The 19,374-nt window shown below is 36.3% G+C and overlaps 1 protein-coding gene across 2 annotated transcripts in view; it reads left to right on the forward strand.

The window, feature by feature from the left end:
• Positions 1-19,374, forward strand: part of WDR70 (WD repeat domain 70) — a 299,029-nt gene that overhangs the window by 189,650 nt on the left and 90,005 nt on the right. For both annotated transcript variants that reach the window (XM_026506841.4, XM_048224312.2), the window contains one exon: positions 4,080-4,254. In XM_026506841.4, the coding sequence (XP_026362626.3) occupies positions 4,080-4,254 (175 nt within the window). The remainder of the gene's footprint in view (positions 1-4,079; positions 4,255-19,374) is intronic.

A 19,374-nucleotide genomic window follows, 5' to 3' on the forward strand; every position in this document is an offset into this window, starting at 1 on the left:
ATTGACTCCTTAATTTCTCTTTCTTCTGTCTTGTTGGTGTATAGAAATGCAACCGATTTCTGTGTATCGATTTTATATCCTGCCACTTTACTGAATTCCTGTATGAGTTCTAGCAGTTTTGGGGTAGAGTCTTTTGGGTTTTCCACATAAAGTATCATATCATCTGCAAAGAGTGAGAGTTTGATTTCTTCTTTGCTGATTCGGATGCCTTTTATTTCTTTTTGTTGTCTGATTGCTGAGGCTAGAACTTCTAGTACTATGTTGAATAGTAGTGGACATTCCTGCTGTGTTCCTGACCTTAGGGGAAAAGCTGTCAGTTTTTCCACATTGAGAATGATATTCACTGTGGGTTTTTCATAGATGGCTTTTATGATATTGAGGTATGTACCCTCTATCCCTACACTGTGAAGAGTTTTAATCAAGAAAGGATGCTGTACTTTGTCAAATGCTTTTTCTGCATCTATCGAGAGTATCATATGGTTCTTGTTCTTTCTTTTATTAATGTAGTGTATCGCATTGATTAATTTGCAGATGTTGAACCAACCTTGCAGCCCAGGAATAAATCCCACTTGGTTGTGGTGAATAATCCTTTTAATGTACTGTTGGATCCTATTGGCTAGTATTTTGGTGAGAATTTTTACATCCATGTTCATCAGGAATATTGGTCTATAATTTTTTTTTGATGGGGTCTTTTTCTGGTTTTGGGATTCAGGTAATGCTGGCTTCATAAAATGTGTTTGGAAGTTTTCCTTGCATTTATGTTTTTTGGAACAGTTTCAGAAGAATAGGTATTAATTCTTCTTTAAATGTTTAGTAGAATTCACCGGGGAAGCCATCTGGCCATGGGCTCTTGTGTGTTGGGAGATTTTTGATTACTGCTTCAATTTCCTTGGTGGTTATGTGTCCATCTAGAGTTTTCTTAATAGGAAGATTTTTAACTATATATTCAGCCTTTTAATCATGTATGAATATTTCAGTTATTTCTTATTAAGTGAACTTTGGTAGTTATATCTTTTAAGGAAATTTATCCATTTCACCTAAATTATCAAATTTATTTATATAAATTCATTCATGAAATTCCCTTATTATCCTTTTAATTTTGTTAAACTTTATGGTGATATCCTCTCTTGTTTTGCTTTTTTTCATCAATCCAGTTAGAGGTTTATTAATTTTATTGATCTTCTCAAGGAACCAGCTTTTGGTTTCTCTGTTGTTTTTCTGTTTTCTGTTTTATCCATTTGTACTCTCATTTTTATTATCTCCTTCCTTCTGCCTGCTTTAGGTTTAATTTTCTCTCTTTTTTCTAGCTTCTTTTTAAAAATATTTATGTATTTAAAGAGAGAGAGAGAGAGAGAGAGCACGCGTGTGTGCACAAGTTGGGGGAGTGGTAGAAGGAGAGGGAGAGAGAGAGTCTAAAGCAGGCTCCATGCCCAATGCAGAGCAGGGCATGATCCCATGACCCTGAGATCATGACCTGAGCCATAGTCAAGAGTCAGATGCTTAACTGACTGAGCATCCAGGTCGCCTCTTTTTTTTAGTTTCTTAAGGTTGAATCTTAGGTCGTTGATTCAAGGCCTTTTTTTTTTCTTCCCCTAATATATACAGTTAATGCTATATTTTCCTTCTGTGTTCTGTTTTACCTGAATACCATAAATTTTGCTACATATTTTCATATTTATTGGATTCAGAGTTTTTTCTGCTATCCCTTGTGATGTTTTTTTCTTTAACCGATGGATTATTTAGAATTGTATTTCTTTATTTCTAGATGTTTTGAAAAAGATATTTTCAGATACGTTTCTGTTATTGATTGCTTAATTTTATTTTTTGACAGTGTACATACTTTGTATGATTTTGGTCATTTTTGGTGTGTTTATATTTGTTTTATGGCCCAGAGTATGTTCAGTGTGCACCTGAAAAGAATGCACATTCAGTTGTTGTTGGGTGAAGTGTTATATAAATGTCAATTAGCTCAACTTGTTTGGCATTGTTTTTGATGTCTTCTGTATCCTTACTGATTTTTGGAAGGTCAGGGAGGGGTCTACTTATTCTATCAGTCACTAAGAGAGGAGTGTTGAAGTATACAAATATAAATATGGATTTGCTATGTTTAATTTTGTTTCTATTAAGTTTGCTTTCATATTATGAAGCTTTCATATTATGAACAGTGGCATTTGAATGTAGGATTGTTGTGTCTTCTTGATCAATTGACTCTTTAGCATTATGAGAGTTTACTCTTTGTCTCTAATTTTATTCCTTGTCCTGAAGTCCACTTTGTTGGACATTAATATGATTGGTTACTCCAGCTTTCTTTTGATTATGTTCACCTGGCACATTTTCCCCCATCTTTTTACTGTTAACCTATCTAAGTCTTTATATTTAAACATTTGTGTATATTTTTAAAAATATTTTATTTATTTTTTTAAATTTATTTTAGAGGGAGAGAGAGAGAAAGTGTACATGCATGTGAGCTGGGGAGAGGGGTGGAGGGGGAAGGAGAGGGACAAGCAGGCTCTGCACTGAGCATGGAGCCCATTATGGGGCTTGATCCCAGGGCCCTGAGATCATGACCTGAGTGAAAACCAAGAGTTGGATGCTTAACCTACTGAGCCACCCAGGCGCCCCCATTTTTGTGTCTTTTTAAAAAACAGAATCTGCTGGGTCTTGCTTTTATGTAATCCAGTCTGACAATCTTGCCTTTTAATTAGAGTTTTTAGATCATTTCTAATTAATGTAGTTATTTATGAGATTGGATTTAAACCTACCATGTTGCTGTTTGTTTTATGTTTATCCCATGGTTCTTCTTTATTATCCCTTCCTGTTTTTATTTCATTTCCATTTTATCTCCATTATTACATATTTATTATAAAAATGTTAGCAATTGCTCTAGGGTTTGTAATATATATCTTTAATGTATCAAAATCTCTCTTCAAATAATATTATACCATTTCAAGTATAGTATAAAACTGTACTTCTATGTCTTCCTCCCCTTTGTGCTAATCTTGACATACATTTTACTTGAACATATGCTATAAATCTTACAATACATTGTTTTACTTCAGCCATTTATCTTTTAAAGAGATTTAAACACTTAAAAAAATGTCTTTTAAATGGATCTTCATTTTTACCATTTGTGGCATTCTGCATTTCTTTGTGTAGATTCAGATTTCCATTTGTATCATATTTGTTCTTCTTGAAGAACTTCCTTTAACATTTCTTTTAGTACATGTCTGAAGGAAATGAATTAGCTTTCATTCATCTGAAAAAGTCTTTGTTTACCTTATTTTTGAAATATTTTTTGCTGCCTATAAAATATTAGATTGACATTTTTTTTTCTTTTAGAACTTTGGAGATGTTGTTCTTGCTTCGGTTTGGATAGTTTCTGCCAAGAATTTGCTGAATTTATCTTTGGTTTTCTGTATTTCATGGTTTTTTGGGGTTTTTGTTGTTGTTGTTGTTGTTTTTCCCCTCTCTCTCTCTGGGTCATAAGGATCTTGTTCTGGCTTTCCTTAGTGGCAGTGCTCCTTTGCCTGGGACTGTGAGCAGAAGGGTACTCCTCCAACCCCAGGCTGCTGCTTCTTGTTACTTGTTGAAAACTCAGGGGCAGACAATTTTGTTTCTGCTTCTTTGCCTGGGTCCTAGAGTGAGACATCATTCTTTAGTGACTTATTTTTTCAGTGTGTTTTCTGGTGTGTATTATATAACAGTGCATTAAGACATGTAAGTAATTTAGAAATTAATGTGTATATATGAGAGGTGTATATTCAGCAGTTTTACTCATCAGAGTGTATAATCAGAATTGTTCGGAGGCCACTGTTGTAGAGGGTCAGAACTTGTAACTCTGATAGATTTGAAGTAGAATTTGCTACTTGCTGTTTTATTTGAAGACAACATGATTCAGATGGTTCACTTTATTGCAGTGAGCAACCTCATTTATAAGTGGAGAATGTTTTACAGTACACATTTTATTTTAAAATAATTATTAGACTTATATGCTTAAGAGGTGAAGTGGTTTTTATGAGCTCTTCTGAATTTTAAACTCCTTTCTTTTTTGTAAATGAAAATCTCTTTATTGTTTTTAGGACTGTGAGGACATGGGAAGTTGAAAATCCAAGGAAGCAAAGAAGTGTGTTTAAACCACGGACGATGCAGGGTAAAAAAGTAATTCCCACCACGTGCACATACAGTAGAGATGGAAACCTTATAGCAGCTGCCTGCCAGAATGGAAGCATACAGATCTGGGACCGAAATTTGACTGTAAGTCTAGGACATTGAAGTCCGCTTTTCTTAGAAGAAAACCACCTTATAAAGACAAACATCATGTTAAAATATTATGAAGGTCAGTTTCCTGAGTTTAGCCCTAATTTAAACTTCGGTGTTAGTTGATAAAACATTGGGACATTTGCAGTAAACAGCATTTCAGCAAACATTCCAGCTCAGTATTTTCCAATGCGTATTAGATTTTGTTTTTAAAATAAAGTAGATCTTTTGGCATAAAATTTAAAAAGCATAGTGTAGTTTTGTTATTTGGTGTCTCAGTGTACTTGATTTTGAAAGCGAAGGATTTGATAGTAGTGTAAAACAAGACTAAGCAGAGTACTAGAAAATACCCTTTGAAAGATTTAAGAAAACCATGAAATGTCTGGGATGGTCCATCAGTTGTTTTGCAATTATTTTTGTAGTAATTTAAATAATATTTTGTTTTAACATTCCATGACGTTCCATTTGAATAGGTTTCAGATTTTCTTTTACAGTTTTAGATCATTATTAGAATAAATAAATTTTTGAATTGGAAGGGATCACAGAATTCTATGTAAATAATTCTACGAAATAGTGAATATGGAAGTTTTTGGCTAATTCCGAGAATTACCAATAAGCTTTAGAAAGGGTTTTATTCTATGTAGAGATGGTACAATAAGATTTTTTGATAAGTGGAATGATTCTATATTACCAATGTTAAAATGAAAATCTGCATTAATGTTATAATACTATTTGGTTATCTTTATTTTAATAAAAGGTTCTGATAAAATGATTAATTTAGTACTTTGTTAGAATTTATTAAGTACATCTACTAGATGGCAGGCTCTATTGTAGGCACTGGGAATACTGCAGATTATAAAAATTTCCCACCCTGTGGAGTTTATATTCTAGTTCTTTTTAAAAATTATAAAAATAATATTCTTTCAAATAAAATTGTCTATCAGACATTTACATTTTGAAAGGGACCCTAGGAAACATAGTTGTCTTTTTAGGCAGATGGGTTAAAATCACTTGTTTTGGAATAAGGTAAAAAGTAATGATAGGGAAAAAAGAATCCATGTTGATAATGCTGGAAATATCTTTGGCATTTTCTGTTTGTCAGATTTTTTTATTTCTGTTTTCATCTCCATTGTAAACTCCATAAAGCTTCATAACAGCACAGAGATTTTAAAAATCCTTTGAATTGTAAACTGCGTTTTAACCAAGCAATAAATTCTTTAGTAACTGGCTTTTATCGTCTCTGGGTGCTGTTGGATTAAACATAAAAATTCTAAGTCATGAAGTTTTTGTGTGTAGCTTTAAAAGTGGTGTTTGTAGTATAGTGCACATATGTGTGCCTTTCTCTTAGAACCCGTATATTCTTATAAAGTTGGGTACAGTTTTTAAAGATTGGCTCTGCATATCTACTAGAATAATGAGTATCTTCTATTTCTATTATTGTAAAAAACAAAGCTATTTAAATGTCCATTAACCCCAATTTTTTAAGCTATTTTGCCTAATTATAGTCTTTGGTTCTATTTTGTTAGAATTTAATAGTATATAAAGTTATAGTTTATTATACCACATCCTCTTTGTTGTATTTATTCATATTTTTACATTTTCATGTAAATATATGTCACCTAAAGACAAATCAAATTGAGAAGAAAAAACTTGCTAGCAGAAAGTACAGCTTGATTTAAGAACAGAATTTTTAAAAATTTCTTAATTATTACTTCAGCAATAATAAATTATCTGCAGGGAAACACTAAAGCTGAGATTAAAAAAGCCTAATAGCAGTAGTTTTTCCATGCAGTAGCCGGAGAATTACATGGTATATAGTGATTAATACATGTGTGTGTTTTATGACAGTTAAGTGAAAGTTTCATAATTGCCCTACTTAATCATAGAATTCTCATTAGAGAATTTAGCAAATTAAAAAATATTCCTTTTTTAGAAGTAAGGTGTCTATTAGTGATAAATTCCTGTGTTCTTAAGACCTACCTTTACTCTAGAATAATGTTGGCCAGGATGGTAGCCACTAGCCACATTTTGACTGTTTCGATTTAAATTAATTAAAATTTACAATTAAAATTTCAGTTCCTTAGTCACATGGCACTTTTCAAGTACCAAATAGCCACATGTGTCTATGTGCTACTTATTGAACAGCACAGATAAAGAACATTCCCATAGTTGCAGAGAGTTCTGTTGGAAAGTGCTGCTCAAGAGGAGTGTTTGCCCAATATCCCTTTCAGTCACGTGATGATGGCCTGTCTGTCAGTTTGAGAGAAGAGCTTTTCAGAGGAGCTTCTACAGGTCTGCATTACGTCCGTGGTCCCTCAGCCCTCATTCACCAGCATATATCTGAGCAGTGGCAAGAAAGCCAGTGTCTGGTTAGAGTAAGGTGAGGGAGGTGCAGAACAGTGGGAGGGGACATTGGAGAGGTAATAGCATGCACCCTGACTCGGGTTCCATGTATGCAGAAGCCTTCTCGGCCTGCAACATGCTTCTCCTACGTGTTCACGTGGCTTCTCCCCCCCCCACCACCACCCTTTAGTCCTTTGCTCACATTTTCTCTTCTCAGTAAGGTCTCCCTGACTCCACCCTACATAAAATTGCAGCCTTCTCCCCACCAGTGGCGCTCTCTGTCCTTATTTTCTTCCGTCATGCTGATCAGCATCTGACATACTCTACTATGTATTTTACATACTTGTTTATTGGCTATTTACTTCCAGTAGGATATTGGCTCCACAGGGAAAGGATTATTGCCTGTTTTGCTCCCTGCTGTATTCCCAGGGCAAAGAACAATGCCTATCATACAGCAGATCTTCAAGAATGATTTGTTGAGTGAATGAGTGAATGAATCTGTTCTGTAAAGGTAACAAAATAAGGTTGTCAGTTTATTTCTGGGAAGACATTTAAAAGTAGCAACATTAAAAAAAAACCTTCTATTTATATGAAACCTCAATGAAAGAGAGAGAGAGAAGGAATAGGGGAGACTGAGGTAATTTTTGGTATATCCTTAATGATGTATAAATATATAATCTCTATTAACATAGTAGATTTTTAAAAACTACTTTCATGGCTCTCAAGTCTAATTTCTGACTTTAAAATATTCTAGCATTGTATGGTCTCATGAATATCTAATGACTTCTTTTGTTTGTATAAAAACACATCCTTTGGACATATTTTTTTCAAAGCTGTTCTTTAATATCTATTAAGAATCTACAATATGCTAGACCCTTAACTACAAGAACATGCTGTATTTACTTGTATTACAATCACTATTTATAAACTAAGATTTTGGCAGGAAAATGGGGACCATCATATTTATTTCTTTATTTTTGCCTTCCATAGATACAGGTGATGGGAAGGAATAATACTTGAAGTTGTTTTATTTGGCAGTAGCGTACTATCAGCAGCAGCTTGACCTACTCTCCAACTGACTGCCTCTTACTTCTCCTTTTGCCTGCATTCCCTGCCCAGATTCTGGGGCTGTGCCTTTTGGGAAAATGACCACATACTCCAATCCCCTATCAGGAAAACTTCAAGCCTAAATGTGCAGAGACATTTATCCAGCTCAGTGGCTCATCAGTGCCCATACCATCAGCCATCCCAGAGAATGGTTGGTATGGACCAGAGAGGGGCTTGGGCAGAACTAGTGATGTTGGGAGATAAGTTTCTGGGCAAATGAAGCCTCCAGTGTGTAAGAGAACAGGTATAAAAGAGAGAAACTATGGGAAATAAAGTCACCAGTAGTAGCTTAGATCCAGTGCACTACAGATCCTTAAATGTCTCCAGTCACTGTCAGATAACCTGTGTTAAGCTTAGGTTGATTTATGTCCTTTTCACCTTCCCCTTTATTTATGTGTGTAAGTATGCATTAAGAGATTTTGTTTTTATAGAGAGAGAATTTGCAGTTTGCTTTTTTTACCTGAAAGCGTAGCATGGACAACCTCGTAAGTGAATAGGTAGAGCTCTAATTTCTTTATTTAAGTGCAATCATAGTTTTACATACATGAAAGGTATACTTTTCAAAAAATTTATTTTTTTTATTAATAACTTCTTCGCTTGCATTATTCTATCTCTACCCCATAATGCTTGTGAATTACCTGGTATGTGTTCTTCTGTACTTCTTTCCATATTTCTGTATCTCTAGCTAGCTAGCTGTCTACATTGGGAACATTTCTCCTGCTATTTTGGAACACCTACCACCTCACTGAGAATGAGACAAAAGAAATTTAAACCCATTAAGTAATTGTAAAAAAGAATTATCTGTAAGATTACTTATAATCAGATGTTATCTTGTATAATGCCCATAATACGGAAGAGTTAGGGAAGGCTTAGGGGGTCAGGATAGGTACTCATATTCAGGACCTCTGAGAGGTATGGAATTTAGATAACCAATGGGATCAGTTGGGATTACAGAGTAATAATGCTATTATTTTACTAAGCAACATAACAAGGCTATTCTGCATCAATGCAGTCACATTGAAAGGCTCTTTTGAGATTGTTATATCTCAAAACGTTTTAGATCTTTTCTTTTAAAATCACCATCAAGCTTATTTCAGATAATAGCAAGTACCACAAAGAAAATAAAGCAGAATAAAGAGAATGTTTTGTGGGAGGGGTGGCACTTGAGTTCCTGGGTACCTTTAAGTTGCTTAAAGTCACACAGAGGGTTGCCTGGTTGGCTCAGCCCTTAAGCGTCTGCCTTCGGCTCAGGTCATGATCCCCAGGTCCTGGGATCCAGCCCCGTATCGGGCTCCCTCCTCGGCGGGAAGCCTGCTTCTCTCTCTCCCACTCCCCTTGCTTGTGTTCCCTCTCTCGCTGTCTCTCTCTGTCAAATAAAGAAATAAAATCTTTAAAAAAAAGAAAACAACAAAAAAAATAAAGTCACACAGAAATCATTCCTCACTGTTGGACACTATCTGCTGTGCCTTGTATTTTATGGATTGTTTTTGAGATTTAAAAATTTGTTTCTCGTGGTATTTTCTATTAAATTCCATAATACAGCTTTGATCCTTCTTCTTTCACACCTCGTGTAAACCAGTTCAGGCCAAATTCTCATACTATTGGTTAACTACATTCTGTAGTCATTTTTTTATGGATAGTTTTTTTTCTCCCCCTGCTTTTTGGACATTTTTATGAAGCTGTCATAGCCACTGAAGAGAAAAACACTATTTACTCTCATAGAGTTTCAGAATTATCTCTAAGTACATATACTAACAGAGACTATTAGTGAGAGGGAAAAGTTTTATGAAGGAGGGTTCTTAATATTTACCTCATCTTTCTCATTTATACAATTTGAACATCCCAGACTTCCTTTAAATAGAGTGTTAACCTGTTGATATTGCAGATTTTGGAGATTTTAAAAGGAATAATACTTTGAAATATTTTTAGCATATAGTATTTTGTCCTTATTTCCAGTCTTGTTTTGTGACAAATTTGTCATTTGTTGTGCAATTTTAATATCACAATAACTTCACTTTGGAAAATGTTTCATTATATAGCTATTTATCATTTACTGTCATCTACAAATGCGAATAAGTCAAATCACTAAAAAAATTCCCTTTGAAACTATTTCAGCCAAAACAGTTGCTTTTACTCTTGTGTTTTAATTTTTATGACATACCGCTTTAGCTATCAACCTTGGGAATAATGCATGGAGAGCTTTTTGAGATTTGATTTCTCTGTACTTGTTGGGTGTCCTTTATCTTTCTCATAGTGATGTCATCCAAAGGCTTTCATGAGTTAAACATGACTTCCATTGGCCAACACTGTGCTTGCAAGCAAGTCCAGGTTCGTGCCCTCCTCCAGGTGTCTTCTCCCTTCTTTACTTGAAGACCGGTCATTTAACAGTGATTCAAAGCTTTTAGCCAATCTCAGTTCAAGTTAAAGTGGCAAAATATTGACTATATGGAGGAGTAAAGTACATTATAGAGGAGAAAATGGTATTTTTTAAACAGTTTAAAAAGCAAATTATTTAGAAAAAAGTTTCTGGTATCTTCCTTTGAGAAAACATGCTGTCTCTGAAAAAAATATATAAAGAGCATTATTAAAAATTCAAACACAGATTTTTATCTCTTCATTAGGCCTAATATTGGGAGTCTAAAAAATACGGACAGCTAAATATTGATTGCATACTTCTATGGCACAGTTTGTAAATGATACCTGAGGCATAAATCACATCATACATCACTCGGGGCTTTCTGTCTTATCAGTCCTGGGTTTCCTGAGCATTCTATATGTCGTTTTCCTTATTCAGGAAATGAGGGCATGATCCCCAGCTTGTCATATTATTTTGAGGAATATGTTAGGTAATATATTAAAAGTAGCCAGAATGGGACTTGCACATAACAGGTTCTCAGTAACTGTTGGTCTCTTCTTCCTCCTTTTCTCTTTAGCTCCTAGTCAGCTTACAGTTTATGTAGAATGGTAAAATTAGATCTCAGGATGCTATTGAGCTCAGACTGAAAGTGTCATGAGTTTCCCAGATTTCTTGGGGACTAAAGGTATGGCTTAGAAAGATGAGAATGTAGATCCCTGTTACAGCCGTCATTCAATGTAGGAAAATACAGTCACCATCAGTTAATGAGAATGTTATGTACCCACTGGTAAGTGTGCCTGAATAGATGTATGAACTATAGTTACCTTTTTAAATAAACACTCGGGAGAAAACATGTGACATACAGATTGTTCTGTAGTGTTTTAAACACGCATATTTTTCGAAGTTTACTTTTCAAGAAAGTATGTCATTGACTCACAACACAAATAATCATCAAACTGCGCAAAATTACTTGCAGGCCCTGAAGTTAAGTTCTAATTTGTCAATTATTTTAATGAGAGCTTTAAAGTTTTACTTAAAATGCTTTTAGAAAATGTTATATATTGTTGGAAACAACATTTTTTAAATGAGGAAATACTGGCTTTTGAAAAAGGTTAAAAGGTTTTCTTTTAAATATAAGTGATTATTGTCCTTGTTTTTTGAGGTCAGGAGTAATAGAGCAATTGAATTTTAAGACTTTCAGTTAAACAGGATAAATTAAACACATTCCCCTCTGCTTCCTTCTGAAACTCCACTAAAATGACAGAAAGGGCATTTTTAAAAGCATAGATGAAGAGAATTAGAGGGGAGATGGCAGCAGAAAAGAGAACTCAAGACATTTTGGAACATGGAAACCAAATGCAAGAATGGTAACTGACTTATCCAATGAGAGAAAGCGGAAACCTTAGCAGTGGCGGGAGCAGCCAGTAAAAGACAAAGGGACTGTTCTTCGGTTCCCTTCTCTGTCCTGCGCAACCATATCACTGTTCTTCCCTCTTCTTCCCTCACCCCGCGAGAACAGTAAAGAATTACTTTTGGGTGTTAGAGACTATATTCCAGGTAAAGCTGAGATAAGGGGAACATCTTCATGTAGAGCTGTGTTTCTCCTCCTCCCCCCCCCATTGTTACTGTAATAGCAATTACTGAGTGCTTCCTGTGGGGTAGGTGGTATTTTAAACACTTGACATGTAATATTTCATTTAATCCTTATAGCATTCCTGTGATGCAAGTACTGTTACTACTGTCACTTTACAAATGAAGAAATAAGACACAAAGAGGTTGAGTTGCTTACCAAAGTTTACAGTTAGTAAGTGGCAGAATTGAGATTTCATCCCAGGCAGTTAGTTCAAGAGCCTGTACCAGGGGTCAGCAAACTACGGCCCATGTGCCAAATATAGCTCACCATCAGGTTTCCTGTGGCCTACAGGCTGGGAAGGGTTTTTACATTTTTAAATGGTTGTACTGTTGTCTCATGGCTACTGTAACAAATTACCACAAACTTAGTGACTTAAAACAACACACATTTATTATCTTACACTTTTGTGGGTTAGAGGTCTTACTGGACCAAAGTTAAGGTCGTTATGGGCTGTGTTCCTTTCCGGAGGCTTCAGGGGAAACATCTTTTTCTTGCCTTTTCCAGCTAGTAAGAGTCACCCACATTCCTTGGCTCATGGCCCCTTTCCTCCATCTTCAAGGCCAGCAACAGTGAGTGGAGTCCTTTCACATCACAACATGGTGACCTTTTCTTCTGTTTTTCTCTTTCACTTTTAAAGACCTGTGTGATTACATTGGATTGACTCAGTAATCTGGGATCATCTCCCTATTTTAAGATCAGTTTAGCAATATTAATTCAGTCTGAAACCTTAATTCCTCCTTTGCCATGTAAAATAACATATTCACAGATTTAAGGAATTAGGATGTGGAAATCTTTGGGGGGCATTATTCTGCCTACTGCAATGACACGACATTTTAAAAAATCAAAATATGAAATATATTTCATGACATGAAAATTGTGTGAATTCAGATTTCATTGTCATTAAGTTCTATCAGAGCAGCCTTGCTCATTCATTTTCATATGGTCTGTGCTTGTTTTTGCATTACAACAGCAGGGCTACAGCAGACTCTGTGGCCCTCAAAGCCTAAAATATTTACTGTCTAGGCCTTTACAAGATTTTCACCCCTGACATAGAGTTTCTAATCAGCTTTTTAGTGCCTTACTTTTATATAGTAATGGACAGACAAGGGTTACCAGACATTTGAGGAAATCCTCTAACATGAAATACAGAGATTAAAGCAAACAGAATAACTAAGAGGGGAGAGAGAGACAATGTAGAAAACAGAAAACAGAGGAGAATTTTAAGAAAAAAATCCTATAATTAATATGCCAGAGAGAAAAGAGAAAATATTACAACCAAGAAACTAAAGCAGATACTACAAAAAATTTTTGAACAGTTAGAATTCAAGCAAGAGCTCTTAGAAAGTAAATAGATGATACTAGGGGGGACATCCATAGGAGTGTTGAAAAATAGAGTCAAGGAAATCTCCTAGAAAGTAGAATAAAACACTAAGAATGATAGACTTTTGAAAGGGTCAATTTTGACTTGAAAATTCTAGAAAAAGAAAATGTAGAGGAGGGAGGATGGAATTAGGTGAGAAATAGTTACTCCTCCTGCTCCAAAAAAAATGTCAGAACTGAAAAAACATAATTTTCCAGATAGGAAGGGCTTATCAAATACTCAGTGCAGTGAATGAAAAAGACTCCTATTAAACTATGTATCGTGAACTTTCAGGGCATCAGGGTTATAGAGAAGATCCTGAGAAATCTCAGAGAGAGAAATATAGGAAACATGTAACGGGATAATGGGCCATGTAATTAAGGATGTTGGTAAGGTGGTTGCTCAGTGTGGGCTCTTGGGTCAATAGGGAAGAAAACTAGGAGCAAGAGGGGCTGACAGATGGAAGGGAGGCAGAGAGATGACATCATTGATTCCACTAAGGTTATTGAGCATGTTCTCTGGTCCAAGTACTATTCTAGGTGCTCAGCATCTACCACGATTAACAAAACAGTGACACGACCCAGTTTGTTTTCAAACACCCCGGAGAAGCTCAAAATGGATATTTCGAGGATGCATCATAAGATATTGTGTAATCTCTTTGAGTGTTTTGAAGAATAAAATATGAGACTTTCCAAGCACCAAATCCAGCTTTTTCTCCTTTCTCCTCTTTTTTCAGTCTTTCTTCTCCTTATTGATAGTATCACTCTTTGAAACAATCTCTTCTCCTGCTAATTTTCCTTTTCTATAACCAGTGTCAGTCTCATAAATTCTGTTTTAGTGGCCCTCACATCTGCCTCCTCAGTTTCACCTCCTTTGCCTTCATTCTACTTCCGACTTGCGTCATCTCCAGGCTGTGTTTCTGGGTATCCTCAGCCTTCTCTGTCCATCCACTCAGATATACCCAGTTCCAGCTTAAATCTTATTAGATGCAACACATACTGCTTCAGCGCTTACCACATACTGACTGCAGTTCACATTTCCTCTCACTGACACCTACAGCCTTTCAGTTTATCTTTAACCAGTCTTTGAATATCTCCCACGACTTTCTCCATAAATAGAAAAACTTAAAAAAAAATAGACTTAATTATACTTTGTTCCCTCCTGATCACCTTCTCCTGCCTTGCTGCCTTTTGCAGAACTGACCACTCTGCCCTGTGTGCTTCTCCTGCAAGCCCCCAACTGCTGGTGGTGATTTCATTCCTTGAAAGCCAAATCAGATGCTATTCCCTGAACACTGCTCTTGAACAGTGGACCAGAAGATGATTTATCCAGGAGTGTAAACCCTGAAAACATACAAATAACAGAATTAGGTCGAATGTTTTTTAAGAAATAATCTTCCATTTTAAAATCTCATCATTTTAATAAGTGAAGATTGCTTTGCCTCAGTTTGGCCCATGGTGATGGTGAATTTCCCCAGAAATGTCCAGTTAGTGGCCTAACATTACCTCAAGCAGTTGGATAGGGAAGGGGTTGAGTCAAATAGTGAAATGGTTGAGGAATTTAGTGTCTGCCTATCTCTTTAACCTCACCTGCCATTCTTCTTCTTCTCCTTCTTCTTCTTCTTCGTCTTCTTCTTGTTCTTCTTCTTCTTCTTTTTTGTAAGATTTATTTATTTGAGAGAGTGTGTGTGTGTGCGTGCACGCACGCATGTGCAAATGGGGAGGAGCAGAGGGAGAGGGAGAAAAGCAGACTCCCTGCTGAGTGGGGAGCCTGACATGAGGCTTGATCTCAGGACCCTGAGATCGTGACCTGAGCTGAAATCAAGTGTCAGGAGCTCAACCGACTGAACCACCCAGATGCCCCATCTCACCTGCCACTCCTCTTTATGCTCATTAAACTCCAGACTAGCTAGCCTCTTTCCATTCTTCAAATACTACTAGGCCTTGTCCTGCCTTGGAGCCTTTGTACTTGTTACCCTTGGTGCTTGTAGGCCTTTGTCATGGTTTATTGCCTTGGCTGTGGCAACTAACTTCTCGTTCTGACCTCTGGCAAAATGTCATCTCAAAGAACCACAAAGCAGTGTAATAGTAGAGAATGTGGATTAAAAAGTCTAGTTCTAGAGCGAGGCTGGATTTCTGGCTAGAATAGTGCCCTTGTTTTCCCTGACCCTGTATTTCTGTCCCATTGCCTAAAATATGTTAGTCTTTATAACATTTACCACTGTGTAATTATTTTGTTTTATTTTTCATTTGTCTGCTCATTCATTTTGTCTCCTCCTAACCTAAGCTTCATAAGGTCAGGAACTTTTTGTATTATTTGCTATTTTCCCATCCCTTAAAAGAGCATGACATATAGTATGTGCATCCCATAAATATTTGTTGAGTCAATGAATGGATGCTATCAGATCATCATAGGTTCTATCTTGAGGTGGTTTAGTTTTCAATTACCATTATTCGTGTTTTAAAATTTTTGATTACTGTTAATCAAGCTTTTTTATCATCAAATAAATGTGTTATTATAGATTGTTTGTTTTAGCCTTCAGTATGGAGTGACGCTTATTTGCGTCAAAAGTATTTTCAGTCTATTTTTTCTAATAAATAGATTATTAAAGTATATGATGTTAATAATAGCTGATAATTACTGAACACTTTGTGCCAACCACTGTTCCAAGTACTTTATATATATGTTGAGTCATGTGACCCTTAGAGCCATACTATGAGGTACTACCATTAGCCATATATTTTAGATGAGCAAACTGAAACCTGGTAGAGAAAGGTATAACAGCTTGCTCGAGGCTGGTAAAATCGTGGAGCCACGCAGTCTGCAGTGAGCCTGCGCTCTTAATCACTGTGCCGCAGTGCTGTATGGTTCACGAATGAGTGATCCTTCCTGCTGCAGAGATTCTAAAGCTAGAGTATGGTCATGGTTGCACAACTCTGCAAACTTACTACAGATCATTGAATCATACACTGAAAATGGGTGAATTTTATGGTATTAAGTTGTATTTTGATAAAGCTGTTTAAAAAGTGACTTATTAAAATGGGTTATAATCTTTTCAAAACTGCTTCTGCAGTGGAACTTTAAACCCTGAATTCTCTTGCCACTGGAATAAAGGAGGAGATGAAATAGGTAATCTTCTGCCCTGCCTAAATTGGCTAAGGACAGGGATGCCTGGGTGGCTCAGTCGATTAAGTGTCTGCCTTTGCCTCAGGTCATGAGGGATTGAGTCCCGCATCTGGCTCCTTGCTCAGCAGGGAGCCTGCTTCTCCCCTTCTCACTCCCCATGCTTGTGCTCTTTCTCTCTCTCTGTCAAATAAATAAATAAAATCTTAAAAAAAGAATAAATTGGCTAAGGACAAAAAAGTTTACAAGTCACTGTTACATGCTCTTTGGAGACAAGAGTTCTTTTTCTTTCTTCTTTAACTTTGGATCCACTCTTATGGAAAACATATGTGGTAGGGATTTAATAAATAGTTGCTGGAATAAATTTCAAGGGTTTAATTTACCTATAGCCTCAATATTTAAATTTTATTCCAAACATTCTTGCTTTCATATTCTAATTTTGAGATGTAGACCTTGCACAGTATCCTGAAAAAGGCAAAACTTAGGCCGTGCCTTGATACATATTAACATACAGAAAGAAGGAAATATAACTGATGAAAATAATGTGTGAGAAAATTCTTAGGTTTAGATGATCACATATTGATCAAAGTTGCCCAGGGAAGCCAGAAGAAAAATTAAAATTGGATTAAGATATGTATTTTTCTTATAAAGATTATAAATATTCTTAAAACATTTTACCTTATAAGTAAAACTAGAAGAATTAGAATTTTCTCCTAAATGTGGTAAGAGTAGAAACTTCTATGAATATTTGTGGATGTGTATTGATCATTAGGACAGAAAAAAATAGAAATTGGTCGGCAGAAACCTCCAGTTTAAAACATGTGAGTAAGAGGGGTGCCTGGGTGTCTATGTTGGTTAAGTGTCCGACTTGGGCTTAGGTCATGATCTTGGGGTCCCTGCTCTGCAGAGAGTCTGCTTGTCCCTCTGCCTCCACCCTCCCCTGCTCATACACTCGCGAGCTCTCTCTCTTTCTCTCTCAAATAAATAGATAAAATCTTTAAAAAATGTATGTGAATAGGAGCTGCTGTTATGGAGTCAAATATATAAATATTGTAAGTAAGCAGTTAGTATAATCTTACATTTTCATTATACTGAATAAGCAGACCACAGAGGCTGTACAGATTCAAGAGCATGGTATAGTTTTTGTCACTATTTGGTGATGTGAATTTAGTCAAAATATTAAAGTAAAAGTAATTATGAAATATCTGTAAAGAAGTAAGACATTTTTATCTGTACGGCATGTAATCATGACAGTTCTTTTGTAACTCTGTTTTCAATTTTATTAGACATGTATCCAACACATAGCTCATGATTTCCTCTGGAAAGCTGGTGCTAACCTTTGACCTATGTAATGGTTCCCAAAGAAAGTTAATTTGGTCTATTTTTTTCTGATTATTAAACTAATCTATAGTTATTTGTAAAAATATCCAAAATACAAAAGCATATGAAAAACATGACTTACCTATAACTACTCCACCCAGAGATGAGCATTTCTGTACTCACATGTAAGGTGTGTGAGCCCTGCATGTGTGTTTGTTTCACTGAATTGGGTTTTTTAGTAGCCCTAATAATTTAGCACCCCTCTTCCCGACATGAGTTCTAAACAAAGTACAAAATAAGACTAATCACCGAAGTGTGATAGATGAAGGCCCAGAATCCACCTTTGCTACAGATGGTGGAGGAGGATGACAGCTAGAAGTGCCTGCTAACTAACTCCTAGAATTGGACAGAATTGCCCACCCAGTCCCATCCAACATTGAACCTTGCTAGGCTTGCACCAAGAAGACTTTGGGCATGGAAGAGCGGAGGAGAATTACTCCTTAAGATCAGCTTGCACGCAAGAAGGAAAAGGGAAGAGCTAAGCCAGGCGCTGTCAGTTACTTTTTACCACAATCACAGGTCAGATTAATGTACTACCCTCCTTCCTAGGGAAGAGTGAATGAGAAGTGGGACAAGGTTGGGGCAGGAGGCTATCATGTCAAAGGGCCTTAGAGGTATGTCAAGGAGTTTGAATACTCCTCTAGGGTAATGGGAAGCCATTAGACGGATTCTAGAAGAATAATACGATCCAAGTTGTATTCTTAAAAGAATCACTCTGGCCACTTTTTTTTTTAATTGAAGTATATTTAACATACAGTGTTATATTAGTTTCAGGTGTACAACATAATGATTCAACAGTTCTATACATTACTTTTTTTTTTTAATTTTTTTTTTAAGATTTTATTTATTTATTTGACAGAGAAAGACAGCCAGTAAGAGAGGGAACACAAGCAGGAGGAGTGGGAGAGGAAGAAGCAGGATCCCAGCGGAGGAGCCTGATGTGGGGCTCGATCGATCCCAGGGATCCGGGATCACGCCCTTAGCCAAAGGCAGACGCTTAACAACTGAGCCACCCAGGCACCCCTATACATTACTAAACACTCACCATAATAAGTGTAGTTACCATCTGTCACCAGTGTTATTGACTATGTTCCCTATGCTGTACTTTTCATCTCTGTGACAGTTGTTTATTTTATAACTGGAAGTTTGTACTTATAAACCCCTTCATCTATTTCACCCACTCCCCCTCCCCCATACCTCCCCTCCAGCAATCCCTCATGCCATTTTGCATGGAGAATAACTGTAAGGGGAGAAAGGTAGAAGTAAGGTGACTGGGGGCTGGCTGTTGCAGATGTCCAGGTAATTTCCTGGACCAGGTTGGTAGCGGTAGAGGTAATCTTTGGATTTTGAAGATTTTTTTTGAAGCTAGATTGACAAATGGGTAGAATTTAATGTAAAGGTAATTTATTCACAGTATTTTAAATTATGGCTTTTTAAAGAGTTGTGCACTATGTTAGAAAGAAAATCGCAGGTCTAAAATGGTGTCACTTAGGTTAACGAAGACTTAATACCTAACTCATCTCTTTTTTCAACTTCTTAGGAATGTAACCTTTAACCATTCAACAAGGGAGTTTTCTGGTCCGCACTAGGAAAATTACAGATAGACCCTTCCTGTTACCCTTAGGAGGGCAACCTTGCCTATAACAGTGGATTCTCTGCTTAATAATTTCCTTTTTTCCACTCCTTCTCTTTCTTTAAAAACCCTTTCTTTTCTGTAATCCTTTGGAGCTACCCTCTACTTGCTAGAAGGTATGCTGCCCATTTCATGCATTGATTTAAAAAGCCAATTAGATCTTTAAAGTTTGCTTGGTTGAA

Source organism: Ursus arctos, unplaced genomic scaffold (genome assembly GCF_023065955.2).
Source record: "Ursus arctos isolate Adak ecotype North America unplaced genomic scaffold, UrsArc2.0 scaffold_15, whole genome shotgun sequence".
NCBI classification, from domain to species: Eukaryota; Metazoa; Chordata; class Mammalia; order Carnivora; family Ursidae; genus Ursus; species Ursus arctos.